This window comes from Octopus sinensis, linkage group LG2 (assembly GCF_006345805.1).
Source record: "Octopus sinensis linkage group LG2, ASM634580v1, whole genome shotgun sequence".
Lineage (NCBI taxonomy): Eukaryota > Metazoa > Mollusca > Cephalopoda > Octopoda > Octopodidae > Octopus > Octopus sinensis.
The window spans coordinates 9,404,467-9,427,370 of NC_042998.1; the positions used below are offsets into that span (position 1 = coordinate 9,404,467).

Below are 22,904 nucleotides of genomic sequence, written 5' to 3' on the forward strand. Positions count from 1 at the left end.
CCCCTTGTGGGCAATAAAGAAATAAGAATTGAAGCTAATCCAGCTAATCCGCTTTTTTTTTTGTTTGCTTTGATTTGGTTTCTATTCACAAAGATATACTATGTATAAAAACAAGGCATTTGCTTGAATAAGTGTTTGTTGTACTGTGTTTGTTTTCTGTAGTACATACCAGCATTTCTGACATTGTCTTCACACTCCCCACTCTTAAGAAGCTCCCAATTGCATAGGTATAGGCTATATCTTTTTAGACCCAGAAATACTTGATATTTACCTTTTTACAAGGTACATACAAGCTTGGTGATTGATTACTGCTCCTACAGCTTGGATTGGGTTTACATTCCTTCTAGATTGCTTCCTTGAAAATTGTTACCTACCTTTTTCATTAAGGAGTGGCTGTGTGGTAAGTAGCTTGCTTACAAACCACATGGTTCCGGGTTCAGTCCCACTGCGTGGCACCTTGCGCAAGTGTCTTCTACTATAGCCTCGTGCCGACCAATGCCTTGTGAGTGGATTTGGTAGACGGAAACTGAAAGAAGCCTGTCGTCTATCTATATATATATATATATATATATATATATATATATATGCATGTGCGTGTCTGTGTTTGTCCCCCTAGCATTACTTGACAACCAATGCTGGTGTGTTTATGTCCCCATTATTTTGCGGTTCAGCAAAAGAGACTGATAGAATAAGTACTGGGCTTACAAAAGAATAAATTCCGGGGTCGAGTTGCTCGATTAAAGCCGGTGCTCCAGCATGGCCGCAGTCAAATGACTGAAACAAGTAAAAGAGTAAAAGAGTAACATACAATTCATTGATTAAAGTTGTATCTTTGTCACTAGTCTAACAACCCCTGAATTTCTGAAGATACCATCTCGGTAGATGTACTTGGCTTGTTTTTTATGCTACCTTATTGTTTCACCTCTCCCAATCTTACACCAAGCCTATTTCCTGAGACCATATTTCCTTGAAATGCTCTGCATTTTCCCTCTAACTTCTAATCTGCAACAAATCAAGTTAAATGTTCTATTTTCATCCAATTGTCCCTAATTATTAATCTAAGAGTGGTAAAAACAGATGGGCACCTACTAATTAACACACACACACACACACACACACATAGTGCTTGAACATAGTTGCAAGGGTGTTGCCATATTTTTTGAGCAGCTTCAAAACCAATTCAGCCAATAATTATCAAGAACCGTTTATTTCTTGTAACTGTCTTATTCGTTATTGGAAGAAAATGGAGGCTAGTGAGAAAATATATGAACATTGTTGATACAATTTATCTTTTAATGTAATTAAGCTTCTCATCCAGTTAGTTATTTTGAGCAATTAAATTCATTTTCTTTTTTCTTTTTCTATACTTAAGATCTGCTAAGACTTTGAGATATTCTAATAACTTACGCTGTCAAAAAGAAACTAAAAAGACACTTATTTTCATGCACTCTAGCTATTGTTTTCTATACCTGTGATAAAACATGCTTGATACCTTCTATAAACGAACAGTATTTTAATTCTAATCCTTGAGTGGCACACAGATCATTAGCTGTAGATTCCAGATACTTTAGCAGCAGCAGTAGCAGCATTATCACCAAAATTGTCATTAAGATAATTTTCTTTAATGGAAGTTTTTAAAGATAGAAATAAAAGCAAAAAATTTAAAACATGCCATGCAAAATGAAATGGAAAAAGAGTTAGAAACTTTAAAATGTAATGTAAATTGCTTTTCATTGAAAAATATGAATTAATACTAGAAGATAAGGTTTTGCATTTGCTTACTAATGCTTTCAACAGCATGATGACGAGAAGCAAATGAGATTCTTTTTTTTTTTTATCTTATCAGCTTTCTAATAATTGTCAGTAACGAGCAGATGTTCTTAATGATGGAAATGAAAAATAAATCATTTTAGTAGTTGTCTGTAAATTTGTTTTGATACTCAGCTTACATGCAGATATGCACATGTAAGTACATGCATCATGCTTCTGCATAATTTATATATCCTGTAAAGTGATTGATGTGAATGCTGGCTTCGGGAACAATAAAGATTACAGCTGGTGATGTAACAATGTTGTAACAATATCAGAGACTTGAGATGTACTGTGCATTGGTAGTCAGATGTTGAGGTCTGTTGGCTAAACGTATGTAAGATATGTGTACCTGTCTTTCTCTATTTCTCCTTGTTCATCTCTCTCTCTCTCTCTCTCTCTCAAACATGTAAGAGAGACAGTTTTGGATAGATAACAAATGATGAGTAGTCTTGGTACATACTGTTTGAAATGTGAACAGAAATTATAAAGGTATAATAAATCATAAAATACAACTTCATAGCCAAATTGGATTTGGAGGTTGGTGCAAACAGGTAACAATGAAAATGGAAAAGCATTGTATTTCAAGGAAATAAGACTACTCTTTTACCTGTTTCAGTCATTTGACTGCGGCCATGCTGGAGCACCGCCTTTAGTCGAGGAAATCGACCCCGGGACTTATTCTTTGTAAGCCCAGTACTTATTTTATCGGTCTCTTTTGCCGAACTGCTAAGTGACGGGGACGTAAACACACCAGCATCGGTTGTCAAGCAATGCTAGGGAGAGAAACACAGACACACAAACACACATACACATATATATACATATATACGACAGGCTTCTTTCAGTTTCCGTCTACCAAATCCACTCACAAGGCATTGGCGGCCCGGGGCTTATAGCAGAAGACACTTGCCCAAGGTGCCACGCAGTGGGACTGAACCCAGAACCATGTGGTTGGTTAGCAAGCTACTTATCACACAGCCACTCCTGTGCCTTTAGATATCTAAAACAAAATACTTAGCTGGCAACTATTATAATTTGAAACTAGATGGAATTCTAGGCAGGATAAGTCTAATGAAAAGAGTAGTTAGCTAGAAATTTGCTTGAAAAATGAGAGTTCAAGTGGTTTTAATTGGGAAACCTTGTGCAAGAACATATCTTGAGAGTACTGGAGAAGAGTATGGGAATATGAGTGCTGGCACTCTTCAACAATTTAAAAAACGATGCTACTGATAAACTGCAGTTTGAATTGGACAGACAGACAGACAGAGAGAGAGTATATATTTCATATGGAACTGTCAGTATAATATTTGTAATGATAGTGGTGACTAAAGTATATCAGACTGTAAAACTTCAGGGCTCTCAGATACTTTCTGGGATCTTAACAAAACTTACCAAGAGTGAAGAATCAACCGGGAAAAGTTACTTACTTGGTCAACCACATTCTATGGAGAGATGTTGTTTTGATGGCTGGTATAATAGCTGTATTTATGGCACAAAGCCATCACAGTAATGCCTATTCAAAAGGAATTAACACCAGTGCAGATTCATTAAAGCAGATGGTTGCAATGAGAATTCACTTCTCCTGCACCAACTGGCAGAAAGAGCAATAGGGAAGCCGGCGCAGTCAAGGATCCAGTGGTTGGAAGTGGCCTTTGTAGATCTGGCCAAGGTCTTCTATACAGTTTCACATTCACTTGTGTTTACAGGCCTGAGAAGACTTGGTTACCACGAGCATTTAGTCACACACTTGAAAGGACTCTATGAAGGTTGCACTACCAGATTCTCGGCCAGAGGTACAGTGAGTGACCCCATAGATATAAAGCGGGGGTGTCCAACAGGAGGATGCACTCTCACCTATCCTGTTCAACATTGCGACTGATCCGTTGCTGGATATTTTGCCCAGTGACTATGGTTTGCATCTTGATGGGGTAGTGGTGGTGGGTTTGGTGTACGCAGATGATTTGGTGCTGGTCTGAGATCGTATGGTGGACTGCAGAAGCTAATTGATAGCTGCATGATATTCTACCATATGGTGGGACTGGCTGTTAACATCTTGAAGTGCAGCTGGTTCACCATCAAAAGCTGGGGCATGTCCTTTGTGGTCAATATGGGCGCACCGCCGATGATTGAACGAGTCCTACTGAAGTGTGTCGAACCAGGGGACAGTTTCCTACTTAGGGCTCCAGATTGACCCATGGATGAATTTGGTTTTGCCTCTAGACAGGAAAAACACAGTGAAGCAAGTGTCATAGTGTGTTGATAGGATATGTCGGGCTTCACTGAAGTTCCAACAAAACTTCTTCCTTTTGCAGCAGTATTACCTGCCTAGGCTATTTTATAGCCTAACGCAGGTGATGCCTGCCGGAGGAATTCTTGAGAGGCTTCACACGGCCATCTGTGTGGAGCCTATAGGATGTTCTATCTCTCAGAGATGACATCCAACCATTTCTTCTACAGTAGTAGGCGAGATGGTGGATTGAGTCTTTGCCAGTTGGCGAAGATCATTCCCAAAAATGTCATCCACCTTAATCTTTGCTTGCTGATCACACCCCCAACATCTCTTCTAAAATATGAATAGCTTTGTAACCCCACTACAGCAAGAAGCCTGTTCTGCTCTGGCTCCCTCGCTTCTCCTTCATAAAGCAGCCTCTCTTGGAGGTCATAGTCTTGCAAGCTGCATGGTGATCTCACCAGGACTGGTGGCATGAAAAAAGCACCCAGCACATTGGAAGGGCATTCAGCTATAGAAACTAGGCCAGAGTAGGCAGTGGAACATAATATCATCGTCCTTGGGCTCATCAGATCCTGTCAAACCATCCAACACACACCACCTTGGAACATAGGAAGTTAAATGATGTTGATGATATTTATTTATTCTGAGATAATCTTCCGTTTTCAAATTGATAAAAATACAAGATTGCATATCATAAATTATTCTGGATACTTTTTTTTTTATTATTTTTAGACTTCAAAAAGTGACACAAGATGATAATTTAAAAATTATTCATAGATATGTCATGTTTGATAGACGAAAGAGGAAAAAATAAAATTGTAAACTAATAATAGTCAAAATACAGTTTGATAATATTATAAATAAAATGCTTATTGCTAAAATGTTAGAAATTGTTTTATCTTTTGGTATCTGTTTGCATATTTATTTGGTTTATTTTTCTAGTTGTATTCAAATCTTGTGTTTATGTGTGTGTGTGTGTGTGTGTGTGTGTGTGTACACTAGGCTGCAAGACTTGTATGTAATCCACAGGTTACATCATGATTAATCTTACATATTTTTCTCTGAAAATTCTCAGAAAATGTTCCTGTAAATTATGATTTTGGACTATGGCAGGAAGTCTATAGAATGAAAGAATAGACCAAAAGCGTCAACTTCTGATATATGATATAAAGGAAATATTATTGATCTTACTTCGTAAACTTTCTGCTATAGAACGTTCTGTTCCAAGAATTGTATCTATCTTCAGTCAGTGTGAAAATGATAGAATATTGTGACTTACACAGTATAAGGATATCAGTCACACGAGGTTAGATATAAAACTTCTTGAAACAGACAAATGTACCAAAAACTGGTCATGTTATATTTTACATCGAATGAAGAATATTAACTTTCTAGGAAAGGTTAAACTATCACACTGTATGTCTAAGATGTATATATGTAAAAACAAAAATAGCTCAAGTTGATCAAAACCCTTATCAAAACCGTGTAAATATAAATCATTGCTATTATGCAAAAGTGTTGTAAGTCCGAAACGTGCTTTTCAGTGAACGAAAAATTAATTTCACCATTCCATAGCAAAACCATTGTACTACACTTTGACAATTTTTGATATCTTAGCATCTGAAGCTGCTGGAGATACGATAGTTTGGCTAAAAGAACCAGCTATTGCAAGCAAGAATAAATATTGAAAAAAAATGCATTTGGCCAAATTTGGGCATACGACAGTTTAACATAATAACAACAAAATTAATTTCACTCTCTGACTGATGATCTCACCATTGATGCATTAATGATATGATGAAGACATGGTTACATTGTTTGCAAGGAGATTATGGAATGTTCTCTAAAGCTCTTTCTTCTACTCATCTTAGATAACTGAATTAAGCATATTTCTTCATGATAATACTTATTTAAAAGTACATTCTTCTGTTAGTGATATTTACTTTAGCAATTCATATGCAAATTTTCAAAATTTTTCCAGCCATAGTAACAGTGAGATAGAATAAATCAAAGAGCATCTCTTAAAGAAATGATTATCATAAACCAAGCGAGTGATCTCTTTGTTCTCTTGAAAGACTTTAAAAGAAGTCTTTCAAATTCTTATAAGCAGTACACAATGAACTGCAGTTTTTTTTTACTTTCCCATTATGGCATTGTCATTGTAACTTATCGTAATAAAAAAATTTTTAAAAACTTATAATAAAAAAAAAATTTTGTTGATATTTCCATTAAGCCAATTAGAGTGATACTCATAAAATATTAATCTAAACAAATTACTGATCAGCTAATTTTACTAGGCTTAAATATTTGATTAACCATATTGGCAAAGAAATTAAAGTTGAAATAGATTGAAATATAACAGGGTAGTCATTTTTTTACCATTTAAAATGCTCACTAATCACTTTTTTAAAAGCCATTTTTTACTGCTTTTAATATTCTTCTGTCATATTAACTTGTCCATTGATACACTCAGTGAACAGAATGTATGTGTGATAGAGATGGATGGATGGGTTAAAAGGAAATCAGTAAAATAGTATACATTTTGTAATAGCATAAATATTGCTAGTGTGATACATTTTTATGTAGAGGGAAGTAGGCCAGCAGGTTTGTTAGTGTTGTGCAAAATACTTTAGGGTTACTTAGTTACAGTCCTTACATTCTGAGTTGAAATATTGCTAAGGCCAATTTTCATCATTCTAGGTGAAATAAAATAAGCAGCAGCACCGCCTTGGCTGGCTTCCGTGCTGGTGGCACGTTAAAAGCTCCAACCGATTGTGGCCGATGCCGGACCCCCCTGGCACCTGTGCAGGTGGCACATAAAAAGCACCCACTACACTCACAGAGTGGTTGGCGTTAGGAAGGGCATCCAGCTGTAGAAACACTGCCAGATCAGACTGGAGCCTGGTGCAGCCCCTGGCTTCCCAGACCCCGGTCGAACAGTCCAACCGTGCTAGCGTGGAAAACAGACATTAAATGATGATGATGATGAAAGTATTGGGGGTCAGTGTACTTGTCTGAGGCCCAACATCTTGATCAAGCCTCACCAATTTTTCCTTTATTTTCTTTGGTCTTCTTTTAGCTTGGTGCCTTCTGCTGTCAGCACAATACCTCCCCCCCCACATCAGTGTAGCAACTGCTCTTGCACATGCTAGTTGATGCCTTTAACATTCAGTCTCTTTCTCTTGCACCCTACTTGTTTTTGCAAGTTGATAATGTACATCCAACAGGTCTTATGAAAACCACATCTCTCCAGCCTCTGTAGGCTCCATTTTCACACTTATCATAATCTTGATACATGAATTTGTGAAACATGTCTAGCATACAAAGAGAAATCTTTTGTTGCCAGAAGAGTTTGTCTTTATTTCTTTAATTTTGAAAATTTTCCCAGTTGGTTAAAAATGTGAATTCCCAAAGTATTTTTCTTAATATTTTGCCAAACTCATCATGCCTTAAAATATTTGAACTCTCACTCCTATTGGCAAGAGTTCAGTGCTAATTTGTTTTAGTTTACAAAAATATCATATGTAACTTATAAGTAAAGACCTGAACCTTGATGTATTAAATTTAACTCGTTTCATCACTGCCAGTATTGCCCATATGCTAAGGCTGGAATGTTTTTTTAGTTGCTATTTTAAAAGATATTTAAAGGTAGACTCTGTTAAAATGCCAATATATCTTAATTTATATTTTCCCAAATTTGCTTTAAGCACATAAACCACACACGTGTGCACATATAGACAGCTGTTACATTGATTCCAGTTGTTAATAGTGATTTGATTTTGTTTGGTGAGGCCAAGCATTTGAATTGTGCTTATTATAAATTGGATCCTCAGTTATCATTGTTTTAACATCCACTTTTCCATGCAAGCATGGGTCGGGTAGAATTCTTTGGGACAGATTGTTTACAGCCAGTTGTCATTCCTGTGACCAACTCTCTCCTGTTTCCAAGCAAGGTAATATTTCCCTTGGCTAGACATATTTCCATGGGAGATTGGAAATGAAGGACACTGCTTGTATGGTGGTGACACTCATTTATAACTATCAAGCAATGTCAAGACAAGTACATATACATATGTATATATACACATCAGGCTCCTTTCAGTTTCCAGCCACCAAATATACTCACAAGGCTTTGGTCAACCCAGGGCTATTAGTAGAAGGCACTTACCCAGGGAGGGGCCATGCAATGAGAATGGACTGAAACTGGTATTATGTAATTAGAACTCAGACACAGTTGTAAATGCATTGTCGCTGTGAAATACACAGACCTCCAGAAGACTCTTTCAAGGGCTTTCTTCTCTTAGCTGGAGGAGTTAACAATTTTTCAGTATAACAGCTTGATTGTTTTTAAATTATCTTAGCATTTCGAAACAATTCTCTTATCTCTTAGTTTTATGGAGCCTTTTTTTTTTTTTTTTTTTTTTGTAGAACACAGCTACTTTGGAATTCTAGAACAATTTATACAGTCATTTTAGATGACGCTTTTTAATAATGCTACTCATTTAGCAGCAGACTCCTCCAACCTATTCATGCTTTTCGTAAGATATTGCAAATGCATTTGTTGTTTGGAAGTTTTCTGTTGGTTGATGTGGAACTTTTAGGTGTTGTAGCATTTAGTCCTGTGCTGAAGAGTATTCAGAAAAATACACTGATAAACACTTTTTGTAACATTTTAGCTTTTGTTAGAAACTGTTATTAGACTTTCCAGCATGACCAACTGAGACTCTGGATATTATCCAATCATGTTGTTCTTGGTTTACCCTTAGGGCCCCTGCCAGTTGGCTTGAAGAATCTGTTCAGTGGACCTTTCTTGCAATATTCTAATCTTTTGTCCATGGTACTGGAACAGTAACCTCAATGTAGAGGGGTAGTAGCTTAACCTGGTGAGACTCCCTGATCTCCAAGACACACACTGTTAAGTAACATTACCCTAGAGATCCTTTGCAGGAACCCCATTTCAGCCACTTATGTATTTGTTAGCTTATTCTTTGTCATTATCCAACATTCATAACCATAAGTGAAGATAGGCATGCTTGGGAATCCATGTGAAAACCCTAATGACAATTGCTTCTGATAGGACCCTATGGAAGAAGTGCCTGAGGACGCTACCCCAGTCCCTCTCAGGAATAGTGAGCAGAGAAGATGGCAGGATGGATGGAAATTTTAGCATGATTACTACATTTTCACTTTATTTAGGTGACTGGAAGAAATGTCTGACTTGCCTACACAGCTGGAACTTTGAAATTTACAACCAGCATGCATCCTTCCTTTCTGTTTTTCTTTCCTACCTTCTTTCCGTTCACATCATATTACATCACCTGTGCCTTGTAATAAAGTATTCCTCAGATCAATAAAACTAATAAGTACCACTTGCAGTTTAGAATAATTTATTCATTAGGAGGTAGATCTTGTTATGTGTGTAGCCACAATTCATATAAAATCAGCCTAGTTTCCAAAGCCATGCATAAAAGTGTGAGGATAATTGGTCAGTAATTAAGAACTGAGTTTGAAATCTCTCTGATGCCAGTATATACATGTGTGATTGTACACACACTTGTGCATGCACAATTACAATCACAAACTCCCACTTAAAAGATTGGTTCACTCAACTAATCTTGTGGTCTGTTCTCTTAATAAAAAGAACAATTGTTTCATTTTAAAATCGAGCAAAGGCATATCACGTGGCAAACTTGAAATATTAACAATCAGGCTTTGTATGCAGATTGTGTACACATTCACACAGGGTGTGTCTGTGAGAGTATATTGCATGTGTGTGTATATAATGTGTACATGCATATGCTACATATGTTTGGAGAGTGTCTATATGTATACATATGAATACATTGTATGCTTATGTGCATTGCATTGTATATGTGTGTATGTATATCAGCATTTAGCATCTGATTTCCATGATGGCATGGGTCAGATGGTTTGACAGAAACTAACAAGTCAGAGGGCTGCACCAAGCTCCAGTGTCTGCTTTGGCATAGTTTCTATAGCTGGATGTCCTTCTTAACATTAACCACTTTACTCTGTGTGTGTGTGTGTGTGTGTAAACATTACCTATTTACATGTTTCTTTTCTTTTTTTTCCAGTTTATATTTATTTAAGCTTGGACTTGCTCCTCAAATACAAGATTTGTATGGGAAAATTAATTTCACAGGTGAGTATTTCTTTTACAAATATCATATATGGTACTCATTTCAAATGCATTGAAACAAGAATTGTAAATATAACTATATAAGTGTAAAATCTATTGAAATTAGTGAATTATGGGATTATTGTGAATTATGGGAATATAGTGCAATGACAAAAATGCAGTTTATTGAGATGGTTAAATGTATCAAGTGATGGTTGAAGAAATTAAGTCTAATTTCCTCATTTATGGTCATGAATGGTAAGTAATGACTGAAAGGATGTGCTTGTGAAGACAAGTGGCTGAAATGGGGTTCTGCTTAAGGATTTCTGTAATATTATTATTCGATAGGCTGCATAGCTTGGAGATCACAGATTCTCCCGAGGTCAAGCCACTACTTCTCTGCATTGAGAGGTCACAGCTCTGGTTATTACAGTTATGTGATTAGAATGTTGTAGGAAAGCCTTGCAAAACGAATTCTTCAAGCCTAGCCAATTGGTGGCAGACCAAGAACAAGATGGTCTTAATTGGTTGTGCTCTGGAATCCAGCTGGAAAGTCTGACTGTTGCATCTGATAGGACCTTATGGAGGAGATGCTCAAGGACTTGACCTCCAGAATCCTCCCAGGAATAGTAGGTAGAGAAGATGGATAGATGGATGGATTCAAGATACTGGATCTCATGAAGGTCTGCAACATGTGATGTGATACCATGATGTAGATCCAGATAATTAATACTACTATGGGATGGGGTGGAGGCAAAAAACATGGCTCTAATTATTACCAATTTATAATTTTATAATCCTTTGCTCCATGGCTCAGTGGTTAGAGTGTTGAGCTTACGATTGTGAGATTGTGACTTCGAATCCCAGACCGGGCTGCGTGTTATGTTCTTGAGCAAGACACTTTATTTCACGTTGTTCCAGTTCACTCAGCTGTAGAAATGAGTTGCAACGTCACAGGTGCCAAGCTGTATCGGCCCCTTTGCCTTTCCCTTGGATAACAGTGGTGGCATGGAGAGGGGAGGCCGGTATGCATGGGCGACTGCTGGTCTTCCATAAACAACCTTGCCCGGACTTGTGCCTGGAAGGGTAACTTTCTAGGTGCAATCCCATGGTCAGCCATGACCAAGGAGGGGTCTCAGCAATCCTTTACAGGTTTCACTTCACTTCACTCTTCTTATCTATACTTCCTCAGCCTCCTTTTTTTTTTATATTTCTCAAAATTTACATTGTTTTTTTTTTTTATGCCTATTTGTGATATTTAGATTCCAGGTAGCTTGCATTTACTCAATAGAACGTGTTACTAGTTAAATAATTCCTTAGTTTAGCACATAAAATGTTTATAATTATCAAGAAAAAAAGAAAAGCAGTTCCATAAAAGAAAAATAAGATAATCTGCATCAAAATGAAAGCATTTATTGGCTGTTCGTCCAAAAAATATCGATAATTTTTAACTGTAAATTAGAATATTATGAAAGATAGATAAGATTTAAATGATTTTACAATGTCTTAATTAATCTTTATTAAATTAAACATTAATCTTCATCAACAGTTACTTTCAACTTATTGAAATAATTGTAAAAATGTATGGTTTCTGGGAGTTTTTGTTTTGTTTTGTTTTTTTTCATTTTTTAAATGATTGTTTCAGTTATAAATTTACATTCACAGACTGGAATGGAGGCTCAGTGTTTAAGTACTATTTGATTGAGGACGTTGCTTTGTTGTTCCCTGTATACAGCTTATATAGTTAGATGAAAAATAATATTAATATGCTAAATGTTTGAGAAAACCTGTATAGACCACCACTCATAGTCAGAAGGCTTTTATAATTTCAATTGTACCATGAAGGGAACAATTCATCTATTTCTTAGATTGCATATATATATAATCATTTCATTTCAAAGGATGACTTAATGAAGAAATGATATAGGATTAAGAGTTCATAAGGATTAACTTAGAGATCTAAGAAACCTCTTCATTTAATTTTATGAGGTTAAACAAATGAAAACTGCAAATCTAACTGTGGATCAAGTGAATAAGTAGTAGATGGCCTTAACCCTTTCGTTACCGTATTTATTTTGAGATGCTCTGTTTTTCTTTCAATTACTTTAAATATAACAAAGAATTTAGTAAAATGACTTAGTTATCGTTAAGCTAGTGTTAGGAACATAAATTGTGACTAAGGTTTGACAGAAGATTTTAATTCAAAACTTTTGAAAACAAGACATTTGTGCTACAGAGCCGGTTTCAGCCGGGTTGGTAACAAAAGGGTTAAAGTACATATATCTATTGAAAACTGGTAGCTTTAAATGTTATTTATCATTTCTAAATCTACAAAATTTCTTTTCACTGCTATATTTTTTTTTTATTAGAAAAATGGAATCACTTAGAAAATGACAGTTATATATTTGTTAATTTCAGTTAGTTCAGTACTTGTACAGGACACAATGTGGAGGGTCACTGAGAAACTCACAACTCGTTAGTTAATTGGCTAACATCATATACCCACCCACCCCCTTATGAATCCTATTCATTTCATAATGATTATAATTAAGTACTTAAATTGTTAGCTATTTTATTACATTTTTAGTATTTATATAATTGTAAGGCAGTGATCTAGTAGAATCATTAGCAAGTCAGACAAAATTCTTCATTGCATTTCTTCTGGCTCTTTAGATTCCTCATCATCATCATCATCTTTGTTTAACGTCTGTTTTCCATGCTAGCATTGGTTGGACAGTTCGACTGGGGCCTGGGAAGCCGGGAGGCTGCATCAGGCTCCACTCTGATCTGGCAGTATTTCTACAGCTGGATGCCCTTCCTAACACCAACCATTCCATAAGTGTAGTGGGTGCTTTTTATGTGCCACCGGCACAGGGGCCAGAGGAGGCTGGAAAATGGCCACGATTGGTTGGTGCTTTTTACATGTCTCCGGCACAGACGCCAGTCAAGGCAGCGCTGGCATCGGTCACGTTCGGATGATGCTTCTTACGTGCCACCAGCACGGGGATCACAACTACAATTTCCATTTGATTTTGATGTTGATGTTGATGCACTTGACTCAATAGGTCTCCTCAAGCACAGTGGGTCACTCTACAACCCAAGGTTAGCACAGCAGGCCATCCTGCGAGCCATGAACTCACTTCATTTGTCTGGTCTTCACAGGGTTCAAACTCCACTAAGGTTAACTTTGCCTTTCATCCTTTTAAGGTCAATAAAATCAGTACTAGTTGAACATTGGGATTGATGTAATTGACTTACCCACTTCCTTAAAATTGCTGGCTTTGTGCCAAAAATTAAAACCATTTTATTATAATTGTGAGTTCAGAAAAGTATACAGCAATACCTTTTAAGCAGTTTTAAGTAATGAAGAAACAATATCCATTAGTCAAACTTGTTAAAATCTATCAACTCCCTTAAATTTCTGGAAGTGGTTAGAATTAACATTTCATTAAACATTAAAAATATTTTGTGTTTGTTCTTGCAGAGGAGGAGATTAGTAACATGAGAAAAGAGCTGGAGAAATATGGAATCCAAATGCCATCTTTTGGTAAAATTGGTGGAATTTTAGCTAATGAGGTAAGTAAATTTGTATCACTTTTATGAGATTTTGCATAACAAATGGTTAAAGTGACATCAAATATTAATTTCTGAGATTTACTTAAATAGCTCAAGTTCAAATGCTGACACAAACATTAATCCTTGTAACTTTATTTTAATGCAGTATAAATAGAAATGGTTTGTTGAATCAGTGTCATATCTTTCAATATATATTTGAAGTGGGATTTCTCTGAAGCATAATTCTTCAAATTTTTCTTATGCTATATGTTTAAACTAATAATGTCTCAATATAAATTATCTTTATTTACCACACTCAGATGATTATTTTGGAGTTTATATTCAATCAGTGATTTTTTTCTCAGGCTTAAGTTCAAATTTTTATGGTAAAATGTTTAGAATATTTCCGTTCACTGTCTTTGAGGCAGGTGGAGCAGAATAAATGTGTGAATCACTTGGGAAAAAGAAAAACAAAATAAATCAAACTGAGACTCAAAAGATTTCTTTTTACTTTATTGAAAATTTATAGATTTAGTAAAAGCTTGTTTGTATTGAATAAAATATGTAAGATAAGCAGTTTACTTGAGAGGATAAAAATTTTATCTTCAGTTTGTTGCAGACTAGATTCATTCATTCAGATCAGAGTTTTTGGTTATTTTTTATTTATTTTTTTATCACTACATCAGCTGTATTAGAAATAAGAATTCTAAGTCGTTTTCATTTGCAAGAAGTATAGTAGGGTTGACCATAATTTAGCTCTTAGTTGTTTGACCTTTTAATTGTTGTACTTGAAACATTATTTTTGTAATCTGTCGTTTGATGTCTCATACCTCTGTTCATCATCATCATCATACGTCCATTTTCCATGCTAGCATGGGTTGGACGGTTCGACTGGGGATCTGGGAAGCCAGAAGGCTGCACCAGGCTCCAGTCTGATCTGGCAGTGTTTCTACAGCTGGTTGCCCTTCCTAGCGCCAACCACTCCGTGAGTGTAGTGGGTGCTTTTTACGTGCCACCTGCACAGGTGCCAGGCGAGGCTGGCAAACGGCCACGATCGGATTGGTGCATTTTACGTACCACCAGTCCTGTTAAAATCATATTTTGGTCTCAAGGAAACAAGTATGACTGTCAAGAAGCTTTCTTTGCAATCAGTCATTTGGTTCTAGGTTTGATCTCACCATGCAACATCTTGGTCAAAAATCTCTCTTATCACTGGGTTAACAGTCACGAATGATCAGGGGATTGCACCTAGAAAGTTCCCCTCCAAGTCCAGGCAAAGTTTGCAGTTGCCCATGCATACCATGCCACTGATGTTGTCCAAGGACAATTCAGCTCGGTACTAGTGACATCACCACCCATTTCTACAGTTGAGTGGACTTGGGTTAATACTGTAGTGGTATTTGGTATAAGGCGGCGAGCTGGCAGAAACGTTAGCACGCAGACGAAATGCATAGCCATATTTCGTCTGCCGTTACGTTCTGAGTTCAAATTCCGCCGAGGTCGACTTTGCCTTTCATCCTTTCGGGGTCAATAAATTGAGTACCAGTTACGCACTGGGGTCGAAGTAATCGACTTAATCTCCTTGTCTGTCCTCTCTGTGTTTAGCCCCTTGTGGGTAGTAAAGAAATAGGTATTTGGTATATGAAGATGTTGAAGTTTGTGTATGTATCTATTAGCTAAGGAAATCATAAACTGATGTTTTTGAATAAAAATGTGTGATATTTGTTCTGCTTAGTTAGACAATCTCTTGTCACTCACCTCATCAGAAAATCTGTGAACTATTAATTACACCATGAAGAAGTCTGTAACTGATCATGCTATTTTTTTTCTCTCGGTGCCTTTTAGAAATAAATAATTTCCTCACCTTTCAATTTTCTGCTCTTGCTTGTTCATAACACAAATAGCACTAACTACCAGCCCTCCAAGAAAGTTTCTTTCTATCCAAGAAATAAATCAATACTTGTGGTATGCGGTGGGAGAGGGGAGGGAAAAATTCCAAGTTAACATACCCAGAATTATCTTTCTGTAGCCTGGTTAAAATGTTTCTGTAGGTTTTCATAAGGATTCTGTTCAACACTGTTTTGTATAAATCAATAAGGAAGCAATATTTCTGAAATGTTGTTATCTAATATTAATTAGATAAGATTGTTACTAGTTTCCAAGTCATTATGACCTGTCAGGATGAAATTCTTATTTTAAACTCTCTTTGCCTGCATGCAAAAATGTGTGCTCATTACATACCAGAAGATAATAATAATAATAACGAAGCTAAAACGAGCTGTGATAAATGTGACTATTGCATGCTTATTTACATATGCATTTTTGAACCTTATCAATAATTATTAAAGATCTGTGTCAAGTCCACTAAACGGTTTTTTTTTTTTTTTACTTTTTGTTTTAGATGTCTGTTGATGATGCAGCATGTAAGTATTAAGTGTTTTTGTTGTTGACTTTTAGTTTTTGTTTGTTCTTTTTTTATTTATTTACTAGCAGTATCGCCCGGCGTTGCTCGGGTTTGTAAGGGAAATAACTATATAAGCATTTTTAGAGAGTTATAGCCAAGAAAATAACAAAAAAATGCATTAAAAATGGGGGAAAAATTATGGTAAATTTTTTTTAAATCGTTGACTCATCGTAGACATTTTTAGAGAGTTACTTCCCTTATATTATAGCGAAAAAATGCATTAAAATGGAAAAAAATGATCGTAAATTTTTTTTTAAATCGTAGACTCATCGCCCAGAAGGGCTCGATATGAATCACGACTATAAGATACCTGGTTTTTCGTTAAACTGCACCGCAAAATGTGGGAGTAGTTAGGAATCTAAATCGTAGGAGACAGACAGCACACAACTTCACTTTTATATATAAAGATTTCACTGAGTTTAACTAAATGTAAGCTCATTCATTCACTTAGATACATACACATATATAGATGTGAGTTCACATATATTAATTCATACTTTTTCAAATAACAAAGATTCTTATGTTCATCTAATTTGTAAGACTGTTGTGTTTAGCATGTTTTAAATGTTTACATGTTATTTTTTGTTTGTTCTTTGTTTTTTTTGTGTGTGTGTGTGTAGTTTTTATCACTAATTTCTGAAAGTGTTTTAATGATAATTTAAAAGATCTGAAAATGATTGCAACATTGTGTGTTCTTAAAACTTCAATTTTGGTAAATTGTATTGTACTGTATCCACATGCTGGCTTTGTAAATTTGGAGAATATATCTGTCATCTGATATCCTCCAGCCAAATTTACAAGATTAGAAATATTTTCAATGGATTTTGATTTTGATAAATTATGCTATTGGTCTTAAACTAAACTTAGCTATTTTCTAAATCAGTTATATAAAAAATGAAAAAATCATCAGTCAATGAACTACAATGTGACATTGTGTGTGTGCATATGCTCTTCCCCTACCTCTCTTTCTCTCATTGTCCTCTCCCCACAACTTATCCACCACTTCAACATCTCGTCTTTCCCTCTTTTAGCCCTCCTCCACAAACCCCTCATGCCTTTCTTTCTTTCATTGACCCTCTCCCCACAGCCTCTCTGAATTCTTGCCACCCTCACCTTTTTCTCTTTTCTATGTTCTCTTTCCCTCATCTTCACCTTTATATCATGAGATAGCACTGAATTCCATCATCCTTAGTATTTTTCTCTCTCTCATTTTCTCTAAGCCTTGATATTACTCCCTTCTCCAGTCCACTGCCCTTTCCACACACCCCATTAATGTCTATTCTGTTACTTTCTCTACCCTCTCAACACAAAACCTTTCCCTTTCATATCTTACCTAATTTCCTTTCATTTAGAGGGGCTCTTTAGCTTTGCAAGTTACAAGGCAACCTATTTATCACTAGTGATGGTACCACGAATAAAAGCATCCAGTACACTCTAAGTGGTTGGTATTATGTAGGGCATCCAGTTAAAGAAACCATGCCAAAACTAAGATATTAGAGCATGATGTGGTCTTGTGTTTCATCACTATCAAACTGGCCAGTCCATATCAGCATGCAAAGTGGGTTTAAAGGAGGATGATAGTGAGGGAAACAGATAAAAGCACTCATTGCTTTTGTTTAATAATTTTGAAACTTGAAAATTTTTTATATACTTCTCATCACCAAAGTCAGTCAGTGAAAGTAATTTTTTCAAATCTGGTCTAAATTCGTTTGAGGAAGCAGATTGTTGGCAAATAGTATTTAAATGGAAAACCTTATTTAATAAGTCTTTTAATAGATTTAACTTAAAAACATTATATATCTCTAAAGATAGATCTGAAATTTGCAAAAGAATTCTGTTCCTAAAAGATTGAGATTTTTGTCCTGATACAGAAAAAAGGATACAGATATAAATATGGGTGTGCAAAGAATGCAATGTATGGCCATTTCTATATTAGACCATGTAATATTAGCTCTACATTCTATGGATTATAATCTATTTTTTTTATTCCTCTATTAACATAAGGTATATTTTTTTAAGTTTTAGTAATTTGCCACAAAATCTTGCTCTTAAACATTTTCTGCACTAGATATATGCTTTTTGTAGAAAAACTGGTTCAGTTATAGTTCTTATACATTGTTTAGTTATTCAATCACTCTTAGAAATAGATTTGAATAGGTAATTAGGTTCTAATTTCCTAAACTATATTTATTGCCTACTCTTACACTTTCTATAGTCAATAGATTTAAAGCAGTTATCAAATTCAGCTGCTGCAATTTATTGATGTGAGAATTATCAATTTTATATAACTTGGCAAAAAAAAAAAGAAAGAAAAGAATATATAGCTATAGTTTATTGTCTAAAAATGAGAATAGAAAAAAAAATCTGTCCAATTCCATTCTTCCCTTACTTCTGAATATTTTGTTTCCATTCTATTTTCAACTTTTCCCTTTCATCCTGCTGGTTTATTTATTTAACAGTTCTACTTTTACCACCTATCCTTATTTCTCCTACGTTCACATTTACCTAACTAAATTACTGAGATTTTCTCCATGAAGATATGTGAGGAATGAAGCAAAATGAAAATGTCAGTTTCTAACTGATTGGAAAAATAATTTGGCAAAAATAATTATGTTCACATTGTATAAAACTAGCGCTTCGTTTTTAGCACACTAGACATTGAAGAATGTCTAAACCAAAACTTATGCTTTTGTTGAAATATTTTGAATTATATTTTTCTCTTTTGGTATGATGTGATTGTTAGGATTAATCTTATTTGAAGTGTTAATGGTTAGGAAGATTCTAGTCTAAGCCGCTTAATGTTACCATGCACCTAATAATTGGATGTAATGATTTAAACCATATCTGACATTGATAAAATGGATTTTTTTTTTTTGAGTGCATTTAATTAGAAAATGTCAATGCTTTATTTAGCCATCGTGTATTTTTATTATTTGGCAGTACCATTACAGAATTCGGAAAAAAATGTCTTGCAGTATTTGTTCTGGATCTTTACATTCTGAATTCAAATCCTGCCTGGAAAAACTTTTTCAACACTCTGGAGTTAATAGAATAAAGTGCCAGTCATATGCTGGGGTTGAGGAATAAAAGTAACAGTCAAATACTGTGATTGATGGTATCCTCCTCCCTTCAAAACTGTGGGCCTTGTACCTAAATCAGAAACAATTATTCTTTTTTGTTATATGATGCTAAGAGTATATTTTCTTAGATTTGGAAAATAGCATTCTGTAAATCTGATTGCCAGTAGCAATGGGCCACAATGATCTGTACATCTTTTCCCTTGGTGAATGCTAATTGGTATTGGTTTCAGGTATTGGTATTGGTGAAGGCGGCGAGCTGGCAGAAACGTTAGCACGCCGGCCGAAATGCATAGCCGTATTTCGTCTGCCATTACGTTCTGAGTTCAAATTCTGCCGAGGTCGACTTTGCCTTTCATCCTTTCGGGGTCGATTAAATAAGTACCAGTTATGCACTGGGGTCGATATAATCGACTTAATCCATTTGTCTGTCCTTGTTTGTCCTCTCTGTGTTTAGCCCCTTGTGGGTAGTAAAGAAATAGGTATTGGTTTAAAGTTTGAAGCAGCTTCTGGGAGTATTACATTGGAAGGGTTCAGGCTAATAGAGAATTGAGGAGTTAATAAGTTTGTAAATTGAGTTGACCTATGTGGAAAAGGTATTTCTATAACGGTAAAAGCACAAGTTATTTATCATCTTTTAGCTTTAGAGTATACAAAAGAGAGAGAATTGTAATAACCAATCCATGGTTAAGTTGACAACTTCAGCCAAATCAATGAAATTTATTTAAAATAATAAAAAAAATTTTTTTTTTCTATCTACTGTAAATTAAAAAGTAACAATTATTTTGAAAATGCAAATCTTGTATATTTGTTTATTTACTGCCCGTTTTTATTCTTTCAAATAAATAGTGGCTACACTTGAAATCTAAATCATTCCTAACTAACTTGAATGCTAAATGGTTTTAATATACCTATATAGAGAGCTTTATTGCAGTCTTGCTAGTAGACATTTACATATGTGTTTGTATGTGTGTGAGAGAGAGAGTAGTGGAGAGAGAGGTATTTATTTCACAGCTGCAGAAGCAAATCTAATATTGTGAATTGAATTAGTTGCTTGAAATCAAATTTATTCTTGAATGAAGTTTGGATATATTATCAGATATAATTCTACTCAGCTCCGAGGCAAGAAATGTGCATATGTTATGTATATGATGTACATAGAGTTAGTTTTGTACCTTGGTTTTTAATTTGATACCAGTGGTTTTAATGGTCATGACATTTTAAAAAAACTTTTAGGTCTAAATGAAAATATCTATAACTGGATTTAAATGTGATATGGTTTGTAAAATTACTCGAAAAAAAAAACAGTAGGATTGGTTGAGTGTTTAACCCTTTAGCATTTAAACCGGCCATATCCAGCCAAAAGTATCTGTCTGTTTTATGTGCAAACTGGCCAGATCTGGTCTCTCACACCAGCCCTGCAATATCATTTTAAAAATTAACAGCTTCCTCATCAAAATCTCATTGCTACAAGATAATGCATGATTAGTTTCAAAACAGTGTGGATGAAAAAGCATAAATTTTGGCAGAATAATGTGAACACTAAAGGGTTAAGATGTTGAATTACATAACAGTCAGGAAGTTAGAACTTGCAACAGACCTAGTGTTATTTTTGAGCAGTGATTGCATTTGTCAGTTTTATTTATTTATTTCATTTATGAACAATGACTTATTAAAATGAAATTAAATAGCTAGCATGAAGTGCTGGCACCAAGTAAAATGTATCCATGCTGGTACCACATAAAAAGCACCCTGTACACTCTGTAAAGTATTTGGTGTTAGGAAGGGCATCCAGCCATAGAAACTATCAAAATAGACAATTGATGCTGGGTGCAGTTCTCCAGCCTGCCAGCTCCTGTCATACTGTCCATCCCGTACCAGTATGGAAAACAGACATTAGATGATGATGATGATGAAGTAAATACTTATTAAATTTAGACATTTTCTTTAAGCACCATCCATTCGTGGCCGTTGCCAGCCTCGCCTGGCCCCCGTGTCAGTGGCACGTAAAAAGCACCATCCGATCGTGGCCGTTTGCCAGCCTCGTCTGGCACGTAAAAAGCACCCACTACACTCATGGAGTGGTTGGCGTTAGGAAGGGCATCCAGCCGTAGAAACATTGCCAGATCAGACTGGGCCTGGTGCAGCCTTCTGGCTTCCCAGACTCCAGTTGAACCGTCCAACCCATGCTAGCATGGAAAGCGGACGCTAAACGATGATGATGATGAAGTGCAAACTAAGTTTATGACAGTTATGACTCTTATATCTTATCAACTGCAAGAGATGAAATGTCACATAAATTTGTTCTCGGTTTATTTGTAGTACATGCAGCTATCATTGCTATAAATGATGCCATTGATCGCAAAGATGCGCCAGAGACGATGAAAGCTCTACAAAATCCAGCCGCTATGCTGGTTAATTGTCAAATGGATTTTGCTGAAACTTACCAAACAGAATTATGGGAAGCTAAGCAAACAAAAGCTGAAAATTCAAGAAATAAGGTAAAGCATTTTGTAATCTATACCCAATTTGAATATCTGCCTCCTTTTATTTTCAGTCCTGTCTTCTAAATTAACTGTTAGAAATTTGGAAGATTTTTGTATTTTTAAAAATTTTATTCTCTCCATGATTTCTTTATAAATGTTGCACTAAATATTACTACTTACAATTATTTCATATTGAAATGGAATTTTTAGACTAGTCGTGGGCAGCCTGTGGCCCACAGAGCTTTCTGAATGACATGCCTAAGGAAAATTACCCTCAGTTTTTAAAATTTTTTTGTGAGGAGTAGAGCCCACCTGATAATGAGTCATCTATCATATGGCACCTGCATCTCAAAAAAGGTTGTCCATGCCAGCTTTAAGACAATAAATGTTGTAAGGTTCAAAGCTTTGAAGTAATTGACTGAAAACAAGTTTAATTTTTAGAACAGACAACTGTTGTAATAACTGTTAATCTAACGAGAGATTCAGAAATACTTTAACTATTTTCTCACGACAAGCAAAATATGTCAGTTTGTTAATTGCAACTTGTTAATATTCACTTGCAGTCTTACCATTTATATTTAGATTACATTTCAAAATTATCATAAAACAAGTATATTAATGGGATATAGTTTTTAATTATATCTGAATAGTAAACATGCACAGTGAGTTTTTTTTTTTTTCACTTTTATTGGGCAACTAATGAATCACTTAACCAATTAACTAATTGCTTGATTAATCGTTCACTCAATCAATGAGCAAGGTTCATCAGTCCTTTCATTGCCATTCATGGTCTCATTAATGACATTCCCTCTCTATTCTAGATTTGTCTGTCTCTTAGTTTACAGGTCCTATATATTTATAGGGATGTGTGTGAGAGAGAGAATGCAAGTATGAGGTGGTATCAAAAAGTACCTGAACTAGTTCTGTAGTGTGCCAACTGATGGCAGCACATGGTTGCATGCACAGTGAGAGCTAGCAGTGACCTTCATAGGGCAGTGTGCCGAGTGACATCGCTGTGATTACTTTGCAAGTTAGGAAATTTGTGATCACATTTATGCTGTAGCCTGCAGTTTTTGTTATGGACAGGAAGTTGGAACATAGAACAAATATATAATTTAGTACTAAACTTGGAAAGTCT

At 35.5% G+C, this 22,904-nt stretch overlaps 1 protein-coding gene across 2 annotated transcripts in view; it reads left to right on the plus strand.

The window, feature by feature from the left end:
- LOC115231965 (ras GTPase-activating-like protein IQGAP1) overlaps positions 1 to 22,904 on the plus strand; it is a 217,587-nt gene that overhangs the window by 114,867 nt on the left and 79,816 nt on the right. For both annotated transcript variants that reach the window (XM_029801847.2, XM_029801852.2), the window contains exons 6-9: positions 10,141 to 10,208; positions 13,669 to 13,760; positions 16,141 to 16,162; positions 21,603 to 21,781. In XM_029801847.2, the coding sequence (XP_029657707.1) occupies positions 10,141 to 10,208; positions 13,669 to 13,760; positions 16,141 to 16,162; positions 21,603 to 21,781 (361 nt within the window). The remainder of the gene's footprint in view (positions 1 to 10,140; positions 10,209 to 13,668; positions 13,761 to 16,140; positions 16,163 to 21,602; positions 21,782 to 22,904) is intronic.